The 22,858-nt window shown below is 43.0% G+C and overlaps 1 protein-coding gene across 9 annotated transcripts in view; it reads right to left on the reverse strand.

Annotated features, from left to right (window-relative positions):
* cep131 (centrosomal protein 131) overlaps positions 1–22,858 on the reverse strand; it is a 213,740-nt gene that overhangs the window by 156,542 nt on the left and 34,340 nt on the right. For 4 of the 9 annotated variants that reach the window (XM_074620763.1, XM_074620761.1, XM_074620762.1 and 1 more), the window contains 27 exons: positions 22,572–22,683; positions 21,719–21,846; positions 20,403–20,507; positions 20,091–20,270; positions 19,879–19,996; positions 19,629–19,745; positions 19,197–19,389; positions 18,825–18,919; positions 18,590–18,721; positions 17,838–18,030; positions 17,573–17,670; positions 17,293–17,472; positions 17,011–17,202; positions 16,781–16,918; positions 15,421–15,546; positions 15,221–15,337; positions 14,951–14,980; positions 14,462–14,564; positions 12,811–13,012; positions 11,980–12,087; positions 10,218–10,335; positions 10,040–10,114; positions 8,300–8,442; positions 7,887–8,064; positions 7,508–7,704; positions 7,119–7,179; positions 2,181–7,015 (listed from right to left, as the gene is read on the reverse strand). In XM_074620763.1, the coding sequence (XP_074476864.1) occupies positions 6,944–7,015; positions 7,119–7,179; positions 7,508–7,704; positions 7,887–8,064; positions 8,300–8,442; positions 10,040–10,114; positions 10,218–10,335; positions 11,980–12,087; positions 12,811–13,012; positions 14,462–14,564; positions 14,951–14,980; positions 15,221–15,337; positions 15,421–15,546; positions 16,781–16,918; positions 17,011–17,202; positions 17,293–17,472; positions 17,573–17,670; positions 17,838–18,030; positions 18,590–18,721; positions 18,825–18,919; positions 19,197–19,389; positions 19,629–19,745; positions 19,879–19,996; positions 20,091–20,270; positions 20,403–20,507; positions 21,719–21,846; positions 22,572–22,683 (3,511 nt within the window). In that variant the 3' untranslated portion in view covers positions 2,181–6,943. Of the gene's footprint in view, positions 1–2,180; positions 7,016–7,118; positions 7,180–7,507; positions 7,705–7,886; positions 8,065–8,299; positions 8,443–10,039; positions 10,115–10,217; positions 10,336–11,979; positions 12,088–12,810; positions 13,013–14,461; positions 14,565–14,950; positions 14,981–15,220; positions 15,338–15,420; positions 15,547–16,780; positions 16,919–17,010; positions 17,203–17,292; positions 17,473–17,572; positions 17,671–17,837; positions 18,031–18,589; positions 18,722–18,824; positions 18,920–19,196; positions 19,390–19,628; positions 19,746–19,878; positions 19,997–20,090; positions 20,271–20,402; positions 20,508–21,718; positions 21,847–22,571; positions 22,684–22,858 lie in introns of those variants that run through there. The other 5 variants (XR_012591985.1, XM_074620765.1, XM_074620768.1 and 2 more) reach the window with 5 other exon arrangements.

Here is a 22,858-nt window from a genome sequence, read left to right on the forward strand (position 1 = left end):
AATACGTATCATGATACCGGGCTGACGATTCAATATATTGCGATACTGTAAGCAAGGCCACATATTGCGATTTTCCATCCATCCATTATCCGTCACCGCTCTTATCCTATTTAGTACTTCAGCTTATAAAACCCAAAGAAATCAACCAACACAAGTTTAAATACACAACCTTAGCGGAACAATACAGATCTGTATTTCAGAGGGTCAAATGACCTTCCTTACGTTCCTGAAACGTACTTGTGGCCAAGACAGCTTCTAGGAAATACTGTAGAACTAGGAGCCAAATATATGAGGCTTATTACATGGTTCTGGGAGGAACCCATACGGCATGATTGACATTTAAAGACTGCATTAATTATGTCAAGCCAATGTGTTATGTCAAGTAAATAAATACAAGAGTGAGGGGGAAAAAGACGGGGTGCCGACTGGAAACCTGCAGTCACCAGCTACACTTTAAGCAACCGTTTTGGTTTCTACGTCACCTGCTGACCTTTTCCCTCTCCCCCCGTGATGCAGAAATACCTCAGAAATACTCTGGAGCCGATCCCAGCTGACCTTGGGCGAAGGTGGGTACACCCTGGACAGGTCTCCAGACTATCACAGGGCTGACACGTAGAGACAGACAACCATTCACACCTACGGGACAATTTAGAGTCAACATTAACCAAACCTGCATGTCTTTGGACTGTGGGAGGAAACCTGAGCACCCGGAGAAAACCCACGCTAACATGGGAGAACACTGCACCATCGTGCCGCCTCATATTGCAATATTTTTAAATTTATTTTAGCAAAACTGTCATTGCATAAAGAACACACAAGAAATACATAATTTTAGAATAGAAAGAATAACATGAATAACAATTTTTTTTTTTTTTTACATTTTTCACTTTTTTTCAGATTTATTTTGGACATTTTTTTTTACTTTTTTCGGATATTTTGTTCGGATATTTTTCGGATATTTTTTGGACATTTTCAGACTTTTTTTTTTTTTACATTTTTCAGACTTTTTTTCTGATTTATTTTGGATATTATTTGGACATTTACAAACATATATTTTTTTTATTTACTTTTTTTGGACTTTTTTTTCGATATTTCTCGGATATTTTTGGACTTTTTTATTTTTAATTTTTTGGACTTTTTTTCGGATATTTTTTGGACATTTTCAGATATTTTTCAGACTTTTTTTTTTTTTTTTACATTTTTCAGACTTTTTTGGGACTTTTTTCAGACTTTTTCTTGAAATTTTTTGAACATCTTTCTGACTTTTTTTTGGACAATAATCCTCATGCATTCACATATCTGGAGGTCAGAGGGCACGGGACCCCTTTGAAAATGGCCATGCCAGTTTTTCCTCGCCAAAATTTAGCATAAATTTGGAGCATTATTTAACTTCCTTGGTTAATACCAATGGATTCTCTACCGATATAACATTATTGTAGGGTTGACTATTACAAAATATTTACACAATTACTTTGATAAATTATCATCAGTAATGTGGATAAAATGATTAAGTGTAAAAGGCAAATAATAAAACAGCTAGAACATCACTTTACTGTAATGCAGCCTTTAAAAGTAGGAAAAGACAGTTCTTAAGCCATATTAAGAATCTAAGACGAGCAGAGACAAAGACTGCGTGAATTTTCACGAAAATTTAGCCTAACTTTGGAGTGTTATTTGACCTCCTTCATGACCAGCTAGTATGACATGGTTGGTACCGATGGATTCATCAGGTTTTATAGTTTCATATGACGGAGATTTTAATTAAAAATCAATTCAGCGTTTTGGAGAATCGATACGGTATCGCACAACATAATATTGCGGTACTCCTGTGTATCGACCAGATGTATAGGCTGAAACATCCCAGAGGTGTTTTTAACGTCATAATGGCAGCGAGGACTCGACATTTAGAGAACTATTGTGCAGTAAACAGTTGAGGAATGAATCGATGCATTTAAACGCTGTCAGTAAATCATCTCAGCCTCCAAACCAACAGCTCATCATCTGGATTCCACGGACTATTGACGACATGAGATTGAAGATTCGCCTCCCAACCCAACCCATGAGTTATGGTCTGAGAGAGCGAGGGATGATGGGAGGGCGGGGCGGCGGGGGGGGACAGAAAACAAGCAAACAATTGTCTGTTTTCCCACAGTGGACAGAAACCAGGAACACAGAGCGTCTTCCCAAACAGTCTTTACTTTTTATTTCTCTTTATGCTGAAACAGAAATCAGTCGCCATCTTCTTCATCTTCACAGTTTTTCGAACCATCACTAACAATAAAAACTAAACTAGAACGAGATGAGAAAACAGTGTGATCAAGAGCTACAAGTTCTGGGTTATTATACATATAGAAATCTAAACAAGAACAGCTGGAATGGTTTGTACACAAATGAATAAAAACAACAACAACAGGGTACTTTGTGCATGTGTGAGTGTGCATGTGACACCACGAGGGGTCATCTCAGGTCAACTTGGGAGGAACGGTGGCTCACACACACACACACACACTCAAATTGCACACAAAGGCAAGGCGCATTGGCACTTGTAGGACGGGCATGCGCGAGGAATGCCAACTCGCATCGCCAACTCACACGGCGCCGCCCCTCTCGGGTTGGAGGCCAGCGGCGGCCGTGCCAACACCAGCAGAGCACACTGTGGTGCTTCGGACCTCCGAACGTCCTCGTGACTCACAGTGAATCTCCAGTTAGTGAGCGTGAAACTCGCCGTGACGTGTGACACACATCAACCGCTGCTGTCTCGCTCCAGTCTGGGACTTCTTTTATTATTTCTGTTCTGAGTCGATTTCAATATTTTGGTTTTTGTTTGGCTGATGTGACAAATCACTCGGATTTAGTGCCTCAGGTCACAAACCGCATTACCCATAAAGCTTCACTACGTTAACCCCGACCCTTCCATACTACACAGAGCGCTGCAGGGATGATGTATATTTGTAGGCCAACGGGAAGTTAGTGTCGCTCTGGTTCCCTCCACTAAAAGCCAACGGGATTTGACGTTTAGTCTCATTTAGACTCCTTTTTTAAGACATATAAAGGCTTCAAAATTAAGGAGTGGAATATTTATTGATGTATTTTATATCATAAACCACAGACATTATTTCAGGCATCTAACTGAAATCTATTTAGGGCTGTCAGAGTTAATGTGATAATGATGCCTTTATGATTAAGGCATTACATGTGTTTTTTTTAGGGATTCAGGGTAAAAGAGAAAGATCTTATGGTTTTATTTAATTCTTTTGGGGGGTAATTATTGTGATGAAAAATTACTATTAATTAAATATTATTATTCAAAATAATAATTACATTTCTTATGTTTATTTCCTCCTATTGTTTCCATTTTTATTTTGTTTTTAAACTAAAAAAATTACATATTAAAACTAGGACTGTCAATGTTAATGCGCTAATAACACAAATTTGTTTTAACGCCACAAATTTCTTTAACACATTAACACACATGTGTGAATGTAAATGTGTTCTATGGGTACCCACGAGTCTCCCCTTTACAGACATGCCCACTTTATGATCATCACATGCAGTTTAGGGCAAGTCATAGTCAAGTCAGCACACTGACACACTGACAGCTGTTGTTGCCTGTTGGGCTGCAGTTTGCCATGTTATGATGTGAGCATATTGTTTTATGCTAAATGCAGTACCTGTGAGGGTTTCTGGACAATATCTGTCATTGTTTTGTGTTAATTGATTTACAATAATAAATATATACATACATTTGCATAAAGCAGCATATTTGTCCACTCCCATGTTGATAAGAGGATTAAATACTTGACAGATCTCCCTTTAAGGTACATTTTGAACAGATAAAAAATGTGCGATTAATCGTCCCTTGACCTTGACAGCGCTTCTAAAAACCCATTGACTTCCAGACGAGGGAACCGGACGTGCTAAAAAGCCGACTAACTTCCATGTTGTAGGACTCATTCCTGCAGCTCTCCGTTACACTTCATATGAACTCTTCACATTGTGGCTCGGACAACTTCCAATGTCAGAAAAAACCTGACATACTGTATTTAAACCATCTACTAATGGCATAGTTATAGAACGTTTTAGCACGGCTGCTATATAAAAACACTCGACGTGTTGACGAAAGCTTTGTGGAATGAAAACAAAACTTCAAATCCTCGACCTCTCTGTAATAAAGGTCACGTGTGAGTGCTAAATTGGAACATAAATAAAAGGAAAGAGAGAAACAGAATAAATATGTCCTGATGTGAGGTGTCTAATTTACACATCAGTGAAGTGGTCTTTCACATCACGAGGCTTCACTTCCAGGTTTAGAGTTTCCCTCTGCAGCCCCTCACTAACTCACTGAAGTCTTACCCACAAAGACGTTTTGTGTCTGCGAGAGGAGCTTGGACTAATCTCCGATCATTGCAGGGGTTAAGAAATTAGAAAAGAAACCAATGAAATACACATTAGAGGTGCAGAGAGGTGGTGGCTCCTGAGAGTTACAAAACATCCAGATAGTTTACACGTGTGTGTGACGGGAGGCCGCCGCCTGTTGAGTTTGATGTGTTTTGTCACAGTGCAGCCTCTGAATCAGGCCAAACCTAAAGTATATGTCTTTTTAACTCCTCCGGTCACATGTGCCCCCTCACACCCTCCTACCACCCCGGCCCGCTCTGTCCCAGCTCTGCCTTCCTAATCCTATAAACATTCCTTCTTCCCTCCACCCCTCCTCTTCTTCCTTCCTCACTTTCAGAAAGCCACTCTACAATCATCTCATCTCTGACCTCAAACACGCCATCGGACGTCACATCTTTCTTTTCCCTGTTTCCTAAGCTGCATCCTCTCTCTCTTTCTAACAACATCCTCTGACTTTAACCAGCGTTAGTTCATCTCTTCTAACTTCTCTGTTACACACATAACAAACTGTTCAGAGCGAGTCACAGGGCGGGAGCAGCGAGGGAGAGGTTATAGATCCTGTAATTAGCGCTCGCCTTGAGGGGGCACTGGGACAAAACACATGACTCAACAAGATAAAAAGGGGGGCTTGACTTGGTACAAACAGAAGCTAAGACTGTAGCTCTGATGCTCACTGATCTGAGGCCTCGTTCAGACCTGGTGTTAACATCAGACCTGAGTGATCGGATCACAGGAGGACAGCTCTAAGTACAGGTGTGAACGCACTCAAGACGCATTGAGATCCGATCACACAGACCACATTCAGAGGTGGTTGGGCAACATATGACCGGCAGATGTGAGCGCTGGTGTACCTCGCGGCATGGAAACGGCCTCTTTACTCTACTGGATCCTGTCGGTACAACTTTATTTTATTTATTAAAATATATCTTATCTATAGGCTACATATCTACAGACGATCAGACTAGAGACAGGAAGTGCATCATTATCATACTGTCGGTGTTTTTGTTCCGCTGCTTTGCACGGAGCTGACACCCGCTTACCCGCTCCCTCGCTCTCATCCCGGCTCTCTGAAGCTCTGTACGCCGCTGTTTCCTGGCAACGGCAGCAGTGTTGGCGGCACGGAGGTCCCCGTACAATAACCTTTTATTCTGACGTTAAAAAAACGTACCTGAATTCAGGAATATGTAGATAGTATGATATCACTACTGACATCATGTGATAGTACGTGATAACGTCCGTTGCATTAGCCGTGTGTTTACTGCGTGTTTATTTGCATATAGAGCGGGGAAGAGAGAGCCGATCACACTCCGATGACCAGAGGAGACGCATTCTAATGCCAGGCGTGAACAGACGTACTTAGAGCTGTCCACTAGGCGTGCCGCGGTAGTTGGTGTTACACGCTGGGCGGGAATACACCGCCCCCACCGTCGTTTTGCTTCTTTTTTTTACAGAAATAAAACACATTTAGTTCATTTACTCGTATCAGCTGCGTGTTAATGATACGTAGTCGGACGACGGACGCTACAATCTGAAAGTGTCTGCTCCGTATGGAGTCTCAGCTCAGAGCAGCAGGAGTCAGATTTCACACACGGGACGAGAGAGAGAATTGACAGACGAGACGATGGCGGAGGATTTGGTGTCGAAGTGTCTATTTGGCAATACTTCAGATTGAAACCCAAAGCTATCAGGGAACCATAACGTTAATGAGGGAATCGCCGCGCGGAGGACGGAGCGGCGCCGGGTGAAAACCTGCAGCCTCGGAGCGAAGGCTGGACCAGAGAGCCCGGACACACCGCCACACGACTGTATATATCAAAGTAAAAGCTCTACACATATTGAGCGTCATCTTTTCTTGTAAAACATCTGGTGTAAACGGTAACACCGGTGTTGTCACAAGTTTATTAACCTCACCGTCACATCCCTGCTGTCCACTTGTGATGGGATCACTCAGGACTCATGTTGATGTCAGGTCTGAACACAGCCTCAGTTTCTAGGTTGTAAACGTCCTCTAGAAAGAGCAACCCCCCCCCACCCCTCAAACACTTCCCACTGTACACCAGCACAGGCCTGGGCTGGTCTCAGGAACATCTGGAACAGTTCTCCGTGGCAGCTCTGTGGGGAACATGGAGGCATTCCTGCTCCGGGGGGAGGGAGGGAGGAGGAGGAGGAAGGTACAGTCACAAAACACTGCAGCAATCCTCCTCTGGAAAGAGAAGACGAATGGGACGTCCATCCGTAGTCTTTTCATCTGGTGCCACCTGGTCTGTGGCATTTAAATTAGGGAAGTTCCAACAAGACACGATCCTTCATGTCCTTCAGGTGGGGGGGTCGGGGTCGGGGTGGGGGAGGGTTATACAGTGAGGCCCAGAGCTTTTCCCCATGTTGTATTCTTCAAATGAGGTAGGACAAGGTGGTTCAGTCACTTGTTCAACCTTCTGCAGTTCCACAGGTTCAGTCTTGCTGGCAGGAACAACATGAGAGCGACACAATGGATCAGAGCTCAGAGCGGAGGGGGGCGTCCAGACGGATAAAGCCTTCCTGTCCGTCACTTCTCCAGCAGCTGCTTCCTCTGCTGTTCCCACAGGGCCTCCAGGTGATCCGCCCTCTTCAGGGCAGCCTAGCAGAGCAGAGGACCACATTTATACACGCTGTCAAACTGAGTTTATTAATCTTCTCTGAGTTTATTGATCCTGATCTGTCAGCTCCATCAGGCCTCTCACCTCGTGCTGCTTCCGCAGGTTATTGACAGTTTCTTCCTTCTTCAGGATGGCCGACTTCACTCTGGAAAATCACAGGAAACAGCCGTGTTAACTTTGGCAGCTATTCTAAATCTAGTCTTCATCTTAAGACAACATGTTTATTAGTTTTAGTCATTTTTATCCTTCATAGTTTCAGTCGACGACAACTCAGAACGTTTTCATCCAGTTTTAGTCGCCAAAAAGTCATTCAATTTTAATCTTTGTTGTGTTCAGTCATTAGATTATCCAGCAGACTCTTATAAAGCATTGTGGTTTTACTTAATTAAGTTATTTTTTCATGATTTAAAACAGTATAAATCTAACCATTACAGCCACTGTGTTGTTATCCTCCTCTGTCTCTTCCTCCTTACCGTTGGTGGACTTCCGCCAGCTCCTCTTCCTTCTCCCTGGTGACTCTCTCCACCTCCAGCCGCAGCCTCGCTCGAACTTCTGACACCTCCACCTTCATCCTGCGGTTGTCCTCCTCCGTCATCACCAGCCGGTCGGCGAACTCCTGCCGTACCACCTCCGCCAGGCTGCGGCGCTCATCCACCAGCTTGTCCCTGGTCTGAAGAGACGAGTTCAAGTTCAAATGGAATCTAATACGACATGGTTGGTACCGATGGATTCCTTAGGATTTATAGTTTCATATGATGCCAGTATCTTCACTCTAGCTTTAAAACTGAGCCGAAATTAGTGGCGTTACAACTAATAGACAGCCCTAGTGTTCATACATGCTTTGCTCCTTACCTGTGTGACGTCTTCAGTCTCCAGTTCTTTCTGTCGGAGCGCCGCCTGCAGTCTGATCAGCTCTCCCTGCGTCTCCATCTGCTGCTTCCTCATCTCTTGTTGTTTCTCCACGGCCGTCCTCTCGGAGCGATCCAGCTCGCCCAGCTCAGCCTCGTATTTCTCCCTCACGCGCTTCAACCTGACAACACAGTCAGTTGGTGTTGATTAGAACTGTTCTAGCATTTGGTGAAGCTGTCGGAGGGGAAGTGTGACACAACTAGGATTTGCAACATTTTTATCGGGACTCAAAAACTGATTTGTAACTAAAGCAGTTTAAAGTGTAGGTGTAGACTGGGTGACACATTGTCATCATTGTGCTAAAGGAAAAAACATCAGTGCACCTGTGATGTCACCACACACACACACACACACACCTGTTGTCAGCTGCCCTCTCACACTCCTCTTTGTCCTTGCTGGTCTCCTCCTCCAGCGTCCAGATGGCGAGCTCGATCTCTTTGTCACGTTCTCGTCGCAGTCCCTCTTTGAGTTCGCGCTCGCGGCTCAGTAGCCACGCTTCCTGTGGAAACACACACACACACACACACACACATGATGTCTGTCCTGGCTGCTTTCTGACCTCATACATATAGCGGACGGAACCTGCTAAAATAAAAAAAATAAATGAATAAATGACTCGATAAATAAATAAACATGTCATTAAATTTAACGAAGATAATATTAAAAATAAATGTAGCCATTAATTTATTGACAAAATGTGAAATAAATTGTTATTTTTTTTAATTTGCGTCTTTATTTAATTTTAATAATTACTTTTTATTTTAATTTTTTTATGTATTTATTTTTATCAACTCATGTATTTATTTATTTTTGCATTTATTTTTTATTAAGTTTATTAAATTTGGGGAAATAATTAAGGGTTGAAATGCAAAGGGAAAATCATGCAGAAATAAATAAATAAATAAAAACCAAGTGCAAATTTTTTTTTAAAAATACAAATGCAAAAATAAAAAAATACATTTAAAAATTAATAAAAAATAAATACACAAATAAATAAAAGGGAATAAGACAAAAATAAATAAATAAAGAAGCGAATTAAAACAGAAATATCAATTTATGTCACATTTTATTAATTCATAATTGCTACATTTATTTTTAATATTATTTTTCCTACATTAAATGACATTTATTTATTTATTTATCGAGTCATTTATTTATTTATTCATTTATTTTGGATTTTGTCAGGTTCCGTCCTCCAAACATAGACACACATACCCATGCAGGTAAAATGTTAATATAACACACCCAGGCTCAGATAAATGTGTAATTTCTTCCTTATTGGTTAATTCTTTACTTATTAACGTCCTCACATTCCTGCATGTATCACTGATGTGTTTTCCTAACTCTGACTCATTGACTCTGTTCTTCCTGAGGGTTTAATCCAAGTCACATTTAAGTAGCGCTGGAAAGCACAGCTCGCTCTCACTTCGCTGCACTCCAGAGAGCTGGAAACATGCCACCTGCCTCAGTCACTATATAGATATATAGATAGATAGATATATATATATATATATATATATATATATATATAACGGAAAAAGATCATTTTTAGCAGAAAAGCTTGTTCCCTGTTCTTCTTACACTGATAGGGAAGTTTCACATCTCGGGTGATCCAGATGCCTTCAGGGCCCCATGAGCCCAAGACTTAAAGGGGAACAACAGACGTTTTTAAAACACTGATATTATTCTGCTGTGATGGACTGAAAGCGACTACCTGACGTCAGTAAAACGTCCGCCTACAAAAGTAAAACTAAATTATTTCTATTCTATTGTCATATTTAATGTCTCTACCAAAATGGCCTGTGTTGAACAATAAAAATATTATAAATATGCATACTACTATAACTATTTATTTATTTATTAAACTATTTTGCTTGGTACAGTGTGCAGGATTTAGTGGCATCTAGTGGTGTGGTTGCAGATTGCAACCAACTGACTACTCCTTCACTCACTCCTCCCTTTACAAGACTGCGGTAACGTGAGCCGCTGAGTGTAAAACCGTGGTAACGCCTTTCGCCTCGCTCAGAAGCCATCCAAACCATAACAACAAAACAAGCAGCAGGTGATACTCGATGAAGCACAGCATGTCAACAAACCTCTTTCTTCTTGTAGTTTCCTTCCCAGGTCTGCTTCTCGATGTCCAAACGTTCGTGTAACGCCTTCATCTCCACCTGGCCACGCAGACAACACACGCATTTTAGCTGATAACTTCACAGAGGTGACAGACTTCCTGATGATGTCTGATCGTTATTCTGCACTGTTTCCACTCATCACCTGGTGTCTCCTCTCCTGCTCCTCTCTGGTCTTGTCCAGCTCCTCTCTGAGGGCTCGTCCAGCCAGAGAGCTGTTCTCCTCCAGCTGACGCCGCAGATCCTCCAGCTCAGCGCGCTGCCTGTCAGAACACAAACACGAGAACCACGATGATCTTCATATACATCATCTATAAACATACAGTTGATTCCCTCAGGATGTTCTGGGCAGCACCAAAGCTGCTATTAGAAAGGGATCCTACAGAGCCCGACATACATTTAGTCTTCTCTGTTTGCTATTTAGGAACCGGCAGTCAGCTCAGCATCATCAATGTGGGATGACATTTCATATTTCAAAATAAGAAAGGCTGCTATTACTGGGGTTTATTACACAGCTTTGTTGAATACTCCATTCAGATTGGCCAATCATGGCGTTCTATGGTCTGTTATTTTTGTATAACAGACCGTTGCTATGTATAACAGACCGTTGCTATGGGCGCAGTTCTGATGTCGGACTCTGGCGGACCATTTTTGTGTCAAATTATTGATTTCTTAAATAAGTAGTCGTGTAATAAGGGCGATGTAAGACCCCTCCGCATCGCCCTGTCGGGTTTCATTTCACAACAATGACCCGCTAGCTGTACATTATCCCTTAGGCTACATGTATAATGCATTGTGTTCCATAAACAGTATGCATCCAAATGCACACACACACAAACGCACGAACAACATCATAACATTTCATTTTAGTTCACACTGCCTTGTGCTGTTCTTTTTACTTTAAATGGCATTTAATAGAGCTCATTTCAGTCCTCTATCTTCTAAAGGTCACTCTGTAATAGCATCTCTTTAGGGCAAAATCTTTAAAGGCTACGTGTGTTTTATATTCCCTACAGGACAGTAGGAGAGTCTTTTCAAGCACAAACACTCTTGAACTTGGGAATGATCAGAATTTCTGTAGGATGGTTTAAAGAATGGTTCCTGTAGTCTGTAACAAACATCTTAAAGGTCCTGACACACCAAGCTGACTGTCGTTGAGCGTCTCGCGGCTTAATTTTTGCCCGTCTCTGAGTTTTTTCGGCCGATTCAGCATGTTGAATCGGCAGCGGAGCTCGTCGCTGAGAGAAATCACTCCGATTGGCTGTTCAGCTTAAACGAATCAGTTCAGGAGAAGAGAAACGGACGTGAGGAAAGCAAGCTAACTTCTCATTTCTCATCTTCATCTCATCTGATCGTTCCAACACACGGATATTTACACAGCGACATGAACATCTGGAATGAAGCTAAGTGGTGAGTGAGAGCGGTGTGAAAATGGTCGACAGACGCTGCTTTGTTTCCTGTATGTATCATAACAACAGCTTGTATATCCTCCGTCCTCGGCCATCCTGTTTCCCTTTCTGAATGATGACTACAGACTACTGCTGCCTGCTGGTGTGGAGAGTTATTTCCTCTCACGCAGGAGCAGAGCGTCTGTGCTAGCTGGCCGTCGGCTGTAGTCTCTGCGGTGTGTTACAGTGCAACTTTTTGGCCAAAACAAAGGCGATGTGAGGCGACTTAACTGGTGGCGTTCATCGCTACTAGTTCTCTGATGTCCGGTTGGTGTGTCTGGGCCTTAAACTGAACACTGCTCCAGTGCAATGAAACTTCAAGGTTTCACCTCCACAGTGAGTCAGAACTACTGAAGGAGACTGGAACATTCTGGGGATGTCTCTTGTGGGATAAACAACTCTGGTTTATGACTTGAGGTTTTCACAGTGGACAGAGACCAAGGTGACCTTTGACCTTACCTTGCAGTCAGCTGAGCCAGCCTCTCCTTCTCATCGGCCACCTCCTTGTAGAGACGCCTCCTCTGCTGCTGCAAGGACAGCTCCTCCTCCTGAAGCTGCTTCTCATATCTGACACACACGGAAACAAAAACACACACGTGTTCAGGAAAATCTGTTTTAACGCCACTAATTTCTTAAACACATTGAAGTTGTAGCAGCTCAGTTTTAAAGCTAGACTGAAGATACTGGTATCATATGAAACTAAAAGAACCTAATGAATCCATCGGTACCAACCATGTCATACTAGTTTGGCGTGAAGGAGGTTAAATAACGCTCCAAACTTACACTAAATATTGATGAGGAAAAACTGTCATGTCCATTTTCAAAGGGGTCCCTTGACCTCTGACCTCCAGATATGTGAATGTAAATGTGTTCTATGGGTACCCACGAGTCTCCCCTTTACAGACATGCCCACTTTATGATAATCACATGCAGTTTGGGGCAAGTCATAGTCAAGTCAGCACACTGACACACTGACAGCTGTTGTTGCCTGTTGGGCTGCAGTTTGCCATGTTATGATTGGAGCATATTGTTTTATGCTAAATGCAGTACCTGTGAGGGTTTCTGGACAACATCTGTCATTGTTTTGTGTTGTTAATTGATTTCCAATAATAAATATATACATATATTTGCATAAAGCAGCATATTTGCCCATAATTTCACAACTTTTAGGACAGACTCATCGGCTTTTTCAGTCCAAAAATGGCACCATCTAGCAGCTAAAGGCGACAGACTCTCGTCTCTTTGCTTCTATACTCTTTGGTGTGAGCGCTGATGATGTGACAGGCCTACCTCTGTTTGCCGAGCTCCCTCTCTCTCTGACACTGCTCGTCCTTCTCCCTCTCCAGCTGTAGTCGGAGCTCCTCACACTGGCGGACGTAGCGCTGTGCTGCCCGGTCGTCTGCCTGCAGCAGCTCCGCCTCGTGGAGCGTCCGCAGCTTCTTCAGCTCCTGTTTGTGCTTTGAAATCAGCTTCTGGATCTCTGGCTCCAGACCTGAGGCGGGAGGAGGAGGAGGAACAGTATACAGTTCATGTTCTGTGGCGGGTCGGAGCCTGCAGGATGTTTACGGCTCACTGGGTAACATTTACTCCGGGAAAAATGGGATGATTCATGTATCTTAATAATAATCCCAGATAGTTATGAGTCAGATTACTTTAAAGAAGGTTTATTTTAGGGCTAAATATCATTGAAAACAGAAGTTAATACACCTAAACAGTCACTAAGCAGAGAAATACAAACAAGGCTTCTCAAGCTCTGTGACTGTACAAACATCAGCAGTGGCTGACATCTGTCTGTGACCTTTCATGGACTGAACTCATCACAGGCAGGAAATAGTGGGAGAACATGGAAGAACACTTCTTCGTTCATGCTGCCCTTAAAGGATAACTACTATTTTATAACTAAAATAAATGTAGCCATTAATTAATTGATAAAATGTGACATAAATTGATATTTCTTTAGCTTCTTTATTTATTTATCTTTGTATTAATTCCCTTATTTATTTGATCTTCTGTTTAATTTCACCTTTTATTTATTTATGTATTGATTTTTAATTATTTTTAAATGTATTTATTTATTTTTATTCATTTATTTATCTTTGCATTTATTTTTTTATTTATTAATGAGTGACATCTGAGTAGCAGTCCCCTCATTTGCATAATGAGGCAAAAATGCATAAAGAAAATGTAAAAAACGAATGTTTAAAGAAAAGAATACAGAAATAAATAAGTTTGGGGAAATAAATAAGGGGTGAAATGAAAAGGGAAAATTATGCATAGATAAATAAACAAATAAATGCATAAATACATAAGTAAGTAATTAAATAAATAAATACATTTAAAAATAAATATTAAATAAATAAAAAATAAATGCAAAGATAAATAGATATATTTTTTTTAATTAATAAAAATAATAATATAAATAAAGAAAAGGAGGAAATATTGATGGGAGAAGTCATGAGGGAGAGCCCTGTAGACGGCAGCTGTAATACAGTATGGTGCTATCGGGGCAAGCTCAATTTACTTCTAGAAATTTTGAATTTATATTTTAGAAAACAGAAAGGGGCAATAGTCTGGAAAATTACTCAAATCAAATTCCATACTTGTCCATGCTGCGTAAGAACCCTGAATATCAGATCTAATGCAGCGTGCATCTTTGAGATTGATGGCAGAAGGTCAGAGACCTTGCAGAGCCAATAGAGACTGAAAAGAAGCTGAAGACGTCACATTCCTGCTAAAGGATGCATGACACCGGCACAGTAGAGGCTTATCATGAAAATAAAAGTGTACTTGATGAGAGCGGACAGGAGAAGTTCCCCCCGAGCAAAGGAGAATTACTCAGCATTACATTACACACACTAGCTGATGTATGCCCTGATCTTAATGGAGCTTTAGTAAAGATGTTTTAATCTCACAGTTCCGCTCTGAGCGGAGGCTACGGTACCTTTCACAGTGATCTCTTTAATCTTCTTGGTTTTCTCGTCGATCCATTTCTCCCGGCGGATCTTCTCCGTGGCGCTCATTAGCTCCTTTAACTTCTTGATTTCCTGTGGAGGGGGGAGGGGGGGATTATGGCGGCGGTTTGGTGTCACAGTGAGAGTGACGGGGTATCGGTCTTATTTAAATCAAAGGAGGTGTTTCGTTCAGGTTTTAAACGGTGATGGCAACAGTGACAAAGTCAAGGGGCGTGCATGTTGCAAGATCAAGATAAGAGGAAGAGGAGAGTTCAAACAAACCCAATAACATAGATGATGACAGGTGAGTTTTACGTCTAAAGCTAGAGATAAATGAGGAAAGACGGAGGAGACTCACATGCAGACAGACTGTCCAACAGAGGTTGTGAGGGACAGACGAATGAAAGGAAAAAGGAATGGTAGAACGAGAGAGAGGTGATCGTGCCGAGGATGACCGGGTTAGAGGAGAAAAAAGTTACCTCGCACAAGGGACCCAGAATTTGCCACACCTAAAAGCCAGGAAAAAAAAAACAGATAAACAGACAAAGAAAGAGAGGGAAGAAGAAGAAGAAGAGAAAACAGAGAAAAGACAGTTAAACAAAAGCAGCACTGCAAGAAAGCAACACACGATCACACCAGATGCAAAGCAGAGAAGCAGAAGTTATTTGAGTGCTCATGCAAATTGTGAAATCTTCACGGGAACATTAGATTATCATCGTGTTTTTCAGCTGGTTTGAGCATCTTCTCACCATTTCATGTTGCTCCTGCATTTGTGCAATCTTCTTGGTGTACTTCTGGTCCACCAGCTTCAGTTCTCCCACCACTCCTTCACAGCGCTCACTCAGAGACTTTTTATCGTTGATCAGCTGAAGAAAGACACAACAGATTGTAGACCGAGAGGGAGGACAGAAACACGATGCAGCTGGGATTAGATTATGTGTTCACCTACCTGATCGATGAACGTGAGGTGTCTCTGGATGGTGGCTTCATATTGTTCCTTCTGGAGCGTGAAGTTTCTGTTCAGCTCCTTCTCGGTCTCCTTCACATGTCTCACCGTGAGCTCCCTCTGCTGGGCCTGAAGGACCGGAGACGAGATAAAGAAGTTTAACATACCTGAGGTCTAGCTATTGGCATCTACAGTCCCTGTTCAACCACAGGAACGTTCCCCAGGAACTAGGAACCCCCCCTCATTCATTACATCCAACATGCATCTGTAAATAATACAGCTGTCAATCGATTAAAATAGTTAATCGTAATTATTCGCAAATGAATCACACATTTAATCAAAAATGTACCTTAAAGGGAGATTTGTCAAGTATTTAATACTCTTATCAACATGGGAGTGGAAAAATATGCTGCTTTATGCAAATGTATGTATGTATTTATTATTGTAAATCAATTAACTCAAAGCAGTGACAAATATTTAGTTTGGAGCGTTATTTAACCTCCTTCCTGACAAGCTAGTCAAATACAATTTCTGACTGTTTTTTTTTTTTTCAGACTTTTTTCCAGATATTTATTTGACATTTTTCAGACGTTTTTAAACTTTTCTCAGACTTTTTTCGGCCGCTTAAAAAAAAAATTTCGGACTATTTTATTTTATTTTTTTAACATTTTTCAGACTTTTTTTTCGGATATTTTTTGGACATTTTTCAGACTTTTTTGGACATTTTTCAACATTTTCTGGACAAAACCCCTCACACATTCAAATATCTGGAGATCAGAGGTCAAGGGACCCCTTTGAAAATGGCCATGTCAGTTTTCCCTCCCCAAAATTTAGCATTAAGTTTGTAGCGTTATTTATCCTCCTTCGCAACAAGCTAGTGTGACATGGTTGGTACCGATGGATTCTTTAGGTGTTCTAGTTTCATATGATACCAGTATCTTCACTCTAGCTTTAAAGCTGAGCCCACTAAAACCTAAAATTTGCAAGTTGTGTTAATGTGTTAAAGAAATAAACTAATTTGCATTAATGCGTTATTATCAAATTAACTTTGACAGCCCTAGAAAATACTACGCAGCAGTACATGTCGTCGCAGTGAGACAAAGAGTAAACAGGCGGCACACTGAACATCAGGCTGCAGAGTGTGTTTACCGCTGTGACCTTGTCTCATGTCATGTTGTTTTTTCATACGTCCGCGGACTAGTTAGTCGAATCTTCACAGGTCTTTAGACCGCAGTGGAAACGCAGATAACAGCGGGCTGAAGGAACCTTTTAGTTCCAGGGACTCATTTCACCCGGCTTACGGCAGCTAACAGGACCAAGAACATTAAAATGTGTTGTTGTAACGTGTGAGCATTTCCCCCACCAGTGCAGTCTGCAGCATGTTGACCGTGCGTTTCTTCTCCTCCAGGTCCAGCTTCATTCTCATCATGGAGCCGGTGATCTCGGCGGCGGCGGCAGACACATGCTCGACACCAACCAGCTCCTCCTCAGACAACACAGCCTGCAGACACACAGGATCCATTCGACTATTATTCAACACGCGGCAACTTTTTTTTTACATCTTGTTACTACTCAGGAAATGCAGACGCCGACCTCTCTGTGTGACCCCGAGGTAACGGAGCGCGGTCTCTCCTGTTCAGACTTCTCCATCTCGTCCAGGAAGCTCATGATGCTCTGCAGCTTGGCCTCGGAGAGCAGGGCGCCCCCATCTGGCAGCGCAGGGTGGTGACTCAGCTGTCCGTGACGCTCCAGGTTGTCCGTGGTCAGAGAGTTGGAGTCTACGTCCTGTAACGAGGCACGGTGGAGATGCAGGTTACAGTCTTTAAATCAACATAGTTACTTTCCACTCTGGCTGAAGATCAGCAGAAGTCTCACCTCGTCGATCCAGGCGTATTTCTCTTTGCTGTAGCACTTTGGCTCCGACAGCCTCTCTGGCTCCTCCTCTAACAGCTTCAGGGTGTCCAGCAGCTCGTTGAGGGTAGTTTTAGACGGAGCCCTGCTGGACAACGCTCCCTGCCGCTGGTCCTCTACGCTCACCGACCTCTGCAGGATCTCCTGCAGCACCGGCACAACAAACATGCTCAGAACGGGACCGGATAAAAGAACTGCTTTAGCATTTTGCATCGGCAGATGCTGGAAGTTTTTAATTATTTACCTGGGAACACTGGGAACCTCTGCAGTTGGACAACGCTGGGGAAACAGCTCTGAAGCTGGAGAGCTCACCGAACTCAGCCACAACGTTCAAATTGGAGTCTGTGGAAACATTTAATCACTACAGTTGAGTGTTGTACTCAAGACCACGTTAACTGAGACCAAGTCATGACCAGGACCAATGCAGGGCGATGTGGAACATGCAAACCACTCCTCAAATTGATCTGAACTACTGTCAGGATATAGCGACCGACTGCTTTAAGGCTCACCTGTGTTCTTAGCTTTCACGTCTGTGGGCGACATCGGACTGTTGTTGCTCGGTGAAGCTGGACTTTTGTTGGTGGGAGAAATCTTGGGCGGCTTCTTGCGTCCGACCACACCAGTCTGCCTTAGGCTTTCCAGCTGCACCTCAGCTACATGATGAACCTCTGCAACCCGCTGGGCTCTTTTCTGCTGCAGCTCCTGTAACACACCACCAGAGGGAGACACGGGACAATCAATCACAGATATTGTGCAGAAACCCTCACAGGTACTGCATTTAGCATAAAACAATATGCTCCAATCATAACATGGCAAACTGCAGCCCAACAGACAACAACAGCTGTCAGTGTGTCAGTGTGCTGACTTGACTATGACTTGCCCCAAACTGCATGTGATTATCATAAAGTGGGCATGTCTGTAAAGGGGAGACTCGTGGGTACCCATAGAACCCATTTACATTCACTGATCTGGAGGTCAGAGGTCAAGGGACCCCTTTGAAAATGGACATGACAGTTTTTCCTCGCCAAAATTTTGCGTAAATTTGGAGCGTTATTTAACCTCCTTTGCGACAAGCTAGTATGACATGGTTGGTACCGATGGATTCTTAGGATTTTCTTGTTTCATATGATACCAGTATCTTCACTCTAGATTTAAAACTGAGCCACTACGAGCTAAAAATCCTAGGTAGGTAGGTAGTGACAGCCTTACTTTAAAAACATTGTTTTAACCCAGAATTAGGGTTTACAAAAAAAGTACGTACCTCAGAAGTGTTCCCCTGGGAGGCAGCGAGGCGGGCCAGACGAGCTTTCTCTTTACGTATTGATTTCCTGTCGTTCAGCTGCTGCTGCTGCTGCTCCAGACAGATCTCTACCTCTGCTCGGTCCTCCTGATCCTACGAGGGAAACACAGAGAGGATGTGTTGAATATCAGGAGCGATAGAGAATGAAGGAGGAGGAGAGAGCTGAGCTGAGAAGGTGCGTGAAGGAGTTATTTACCTGGGAGCACTGAGAGCCTCTGTGATTGGACAACGCTGGGGAAATGGCTCTGAAGCTCAGCTCAATTAAGTCAGCAGCAACATTCAAATTGGAGTCTGTGGAAACACGTAACCAATCAATACGCTTATTACACGATCCTATTACAGTATGCATGTTCAAAATAGCAGTTCTTTGGCAACCACAAGAGGATATTAAGATGTTCTGGTGTTCAGTATGGCTTCTGCCGGCCAGTATGTTTAGTTTAGACGTAGAACTAGAAGGACAATAGACTTTATACTACTACTATTCCTAGACCTTTTCAGAAAAAAAACTCCAATAAACCAGCAGCAGATGAATCTGAAGTTAGAGAGTAGAGAGCTGAGGCATACGGACCTGTGTTCTTAGCTTTCACGTCTGTGGGCGACATCGGGCTGTTGTTGCTCGGTGAAGCTGGACTTTTGTTGGTGGGAGAAATCCTGGGCGGCTTCTTGCGTCCGACCACACCAGTCTGCCTCAGGCTTTCCAGCTGCACCTCGGCTACATGATGAACCTCTGCAACCTGCTGGGCTCTTTTCTGCTGCAGCTCCTGCAACACACCACCAGGGGGAGACACGGGACAATGATGTAAACCCTCATATAGTCCAGGGGACGCAGCCACAAGGACCAAACTAAAAGCCTGACTTTTAATCCCTTTAAGGAGTAAAAGTCAGGCTATCTCAGTCTCTCCTGCATCCATTTTTCTTTTCAAAATATGTCTCTCACAAGTCTCCCAACTTTCTGTACGTGCAACACTAAAGCTGCCGGAGGTGAATCAGAGGTGAGCACCTGGATGGCAGCCAGACGGGCCAGACGAGCTTTCTCCTCACGGATCCGTTTCCTGTCTTCGTCCTTTTTCTGCTGCTGCTCCGGGCGACTGTCCTCCTCTGTTCTCTCCTCCCACTCCTGACAGGGAAAGACACAGAGAGCGTTGATGCAGTAGCAATGAGAGGAGGATGAGAGAGGGATAAAACCAGTTCAGGTCATGGAGAATAAAAGGTGAGGAGTACAGGCAGCCTGGGGACGGACGGACGGATACCTTTCTTTTACTGGCAAGGATGCGTTTGAGCGCTGCCTGGTTAGTGTGTCGCCTCTTGGCGTGGCGTCTGTACCAGCGCTGGATGGTGACCGCTGCCTGGTTCACCTGCTGAATAAACCTTCAGATACACAAAGGAGCCGCTATGAGTCACACAACAATAGAACAGTAAACACGCAGTAGAAACACGGTAGAAACAGCGTAGCGGGTCTGACCTCTCGGCCTCCTCCTCGGTGACCTCCCTCCTTCGAGACGGGACGGGGCTGCCGCGCTGGGCCGACGCAGGAGATCTGTTGTTTGACGTGGAGGAAGTCGAAGAGAAATTCTTCTGGGACTTTGTCAGGGAGCTGTTGTCTTGTGACACCTCGTCGTTTGCTGTGGCCTTCAGGATGTTGCTGAGAGAACAATATGATTGGAAACTCTGAACACTAACTGGCTGATAGCAAACATTTCTTTTCTTTGGATAAGCCCTATTAAAATCTCCAAACCCACGTCAGGCGAGCAGTTGTGCTAATTTCAGGACCTACTTGAACGACGGCCTCTGGTTGGAGCTCTTAGGCGTGAGCGGTTTCTCAGAGTAGTTGTTGTGTAAGATGGTGGTGACAGAGTTCCCCACAGCTCCCTTGTTGCTCCTGCAAAAACAAGAAGACACAATAAAACTCTCCAGGAGACACTTCTGTCATGTGTTTACGTAAAATACTGAGAATGACACTTTTCTCACCTCACCCCCCCTTAAAGGGATAGTGTGTAGGATTTGGTGACATCTAGTGATGTGGTTGCAGATTGCATTACCCCTCCGCTGAGTCTGAGGTAACGTGAGCCGCCGAGTGCAAAACTGTGGTAACGCCGTTTCGGTCACTCAGAGGTCATCCTTACCATAATAACACGACTTTAGGAGCAACAGAAGTCAGACGGCGGCTGGCGGTACCACGGTTATGCACACTACACACTGATTCTTAGTTTCAGGTGATTATACACTGAAGAAAACATAGTTATGAATGTTATATTTAGGGCTGTCAATTTATCAAAATATGTATTCGCGATTAATTGCTTGATTGTCCATAGTTAATCGCAATAAATGCAAATTAATCACATATTTTATCTGTTCAAAATGCACCTTAAAGGGAGATTTGTCAAGTATTTAATCCTCTTATCAACATGGGAGTGGACAAATATGCTGCTTTATGTAAATGTATGTATATATTTATTATTGGTAATCTATTAACACAAAACAATGACAGATATTGATCCAGAAACCCTCACAGGTACTGCATTTAGCATAAAACAATATGCTCCAATCATAACATGGCAAACTGCAGCCCAACAGGCAACAACAGCTGTCAGTGTGTCAGTGTGCTGACTTGACTATGACTTGCCCCAAATTGCATGTGATTATCATAAAGTGGACATGTCTGTAAAGGGGAGACTCGTGGGTACCCATAGAACCAAGTTGCGTAAACGCGTTAAAGAAATTAGTGGCGTTAAATGAATTTGCATTAATGCTTTATTTTAGCGTTAACTTTGACAGCCCTATCTATTTTCCATTTCTGCTAATAGATCCCCTGAAATGTTCCACACTGTTCCTTTAAGGCGTTACAGTAACTGATACTGTACATGCGTTGACACAAATTCTTACCATATTACAAACTCAGCCCACACACACAATGTTCATGGAAGAAAACATGTCAGTGTGTGGGAGGAATTCCTGAAGGCCGTATCAGCTGCCACGATCAACAGGTAGGAAACATGAGAAGCAGCTAGAAACCCAGAATGCAGCAGTGCAAGTACTCAGAGGCTCGTCCCTGCTCTACCTGGACTACTGTGTGTCAGAGACGCTGCCCACCTGTTGTTGGCAGTGAAGGTGGCAGCCAGAGCGATGCCAGGCTCTCTCTTCTTCAGGCCGGTGGGGGAGTCCACGCTGCCGGTGCTGCGGGAGCTCGAGTGCGGGTTGAAAGCTCTGGGCTGATCGTCCTTAAAGAAGAGGAACGTACACTTATTACACCCTGAACTACTGTCAAACCTGAAACCCTTGAAACTGATATCTTTTTAATGTTTGAAAGGAGGAAACACTTAGTGACAACTGTAGTAAAACTCTTTAATTCTGATATTGGCTCTGCCTTTTAGCTACTTAGCCTAGATAATCATATGATGCTTATCATTTAGCTGGTAGGAATCACCAGAGGCCCCACGATACGATCGTATTACGATTTTAAGCACTTGCAAATTATGCAGTTTGTCAACAACTGTTTTATCTAATAAGATACAGTTTCCACTCTGTTCATCTCAGAGTTTTCATTCACATATCTGGAGGTCAGAGGTCAAGGGACCCCTTTGAAAATGGCCATGCCAGTTTTTCCTCGCCAAACTTTAGCGTAACTTTGGAGCACTATTTAACCTCCTTCCTGACAAGCTAACATGACATGGTTGGTTCCAATACATTCCTTAGGTTTTCTTGTTTCATAAGATAGCACTATCTTCACTCTAGGTTTTATACTGAGCCCGCTACAACCTCTGAAAGACAGAATAGCTGCCGGGGTTAGTTTATATAATAAAAGGTCGATACTTGACGTCCGTGCCTCGATACAATATTGTCACGCATACTACGCTGTATGGATTTAATCCTGCACCCCTGATGTATATTAAATCAAATGTGAAGACAAGTGAACACATGTCAGAGTGTGGTTGATGGTAAATACCAGGATGTTCCATGTGGTTCTGTCCGGTGAGGCTTTGCTGAGGCTGGCCAGTTTCTTGCGTCCATCTGAGCTGCTGTCGAACAGGGCCAGGTAGTCCTCGCTCTGGTCCTGACTGGGAAACACACATAAGCCAGCCACAGGTTATAGGCCCATTGTTTTATGAAGAACGATACCAGAGCTGAAACGATTAATCGATTAGTTGTCAACTATTAAGATTGTTGCATCGCTATATAAACAAGCACTGAAAATAATGGATCAAAAACAAATGAAATGGCACCACTGGATAA

The sequence above is a fragment of the Sebastes fasciatus genome, chromosome 20 (assembly GCF_043250625.1).
Source record: "Sebastes fasciatus isolate fSebFas1 chromosome 20, fSebFas1.pri, whole genome shotgun sequence".
Classification (NCBI taxonomy): domain Eukaryota; kingdom Metazoa; phylum Chordata; class Actinopteri; order Perciformes; family Sebastidae; genus Sebastes; species Sebastes fasciatus.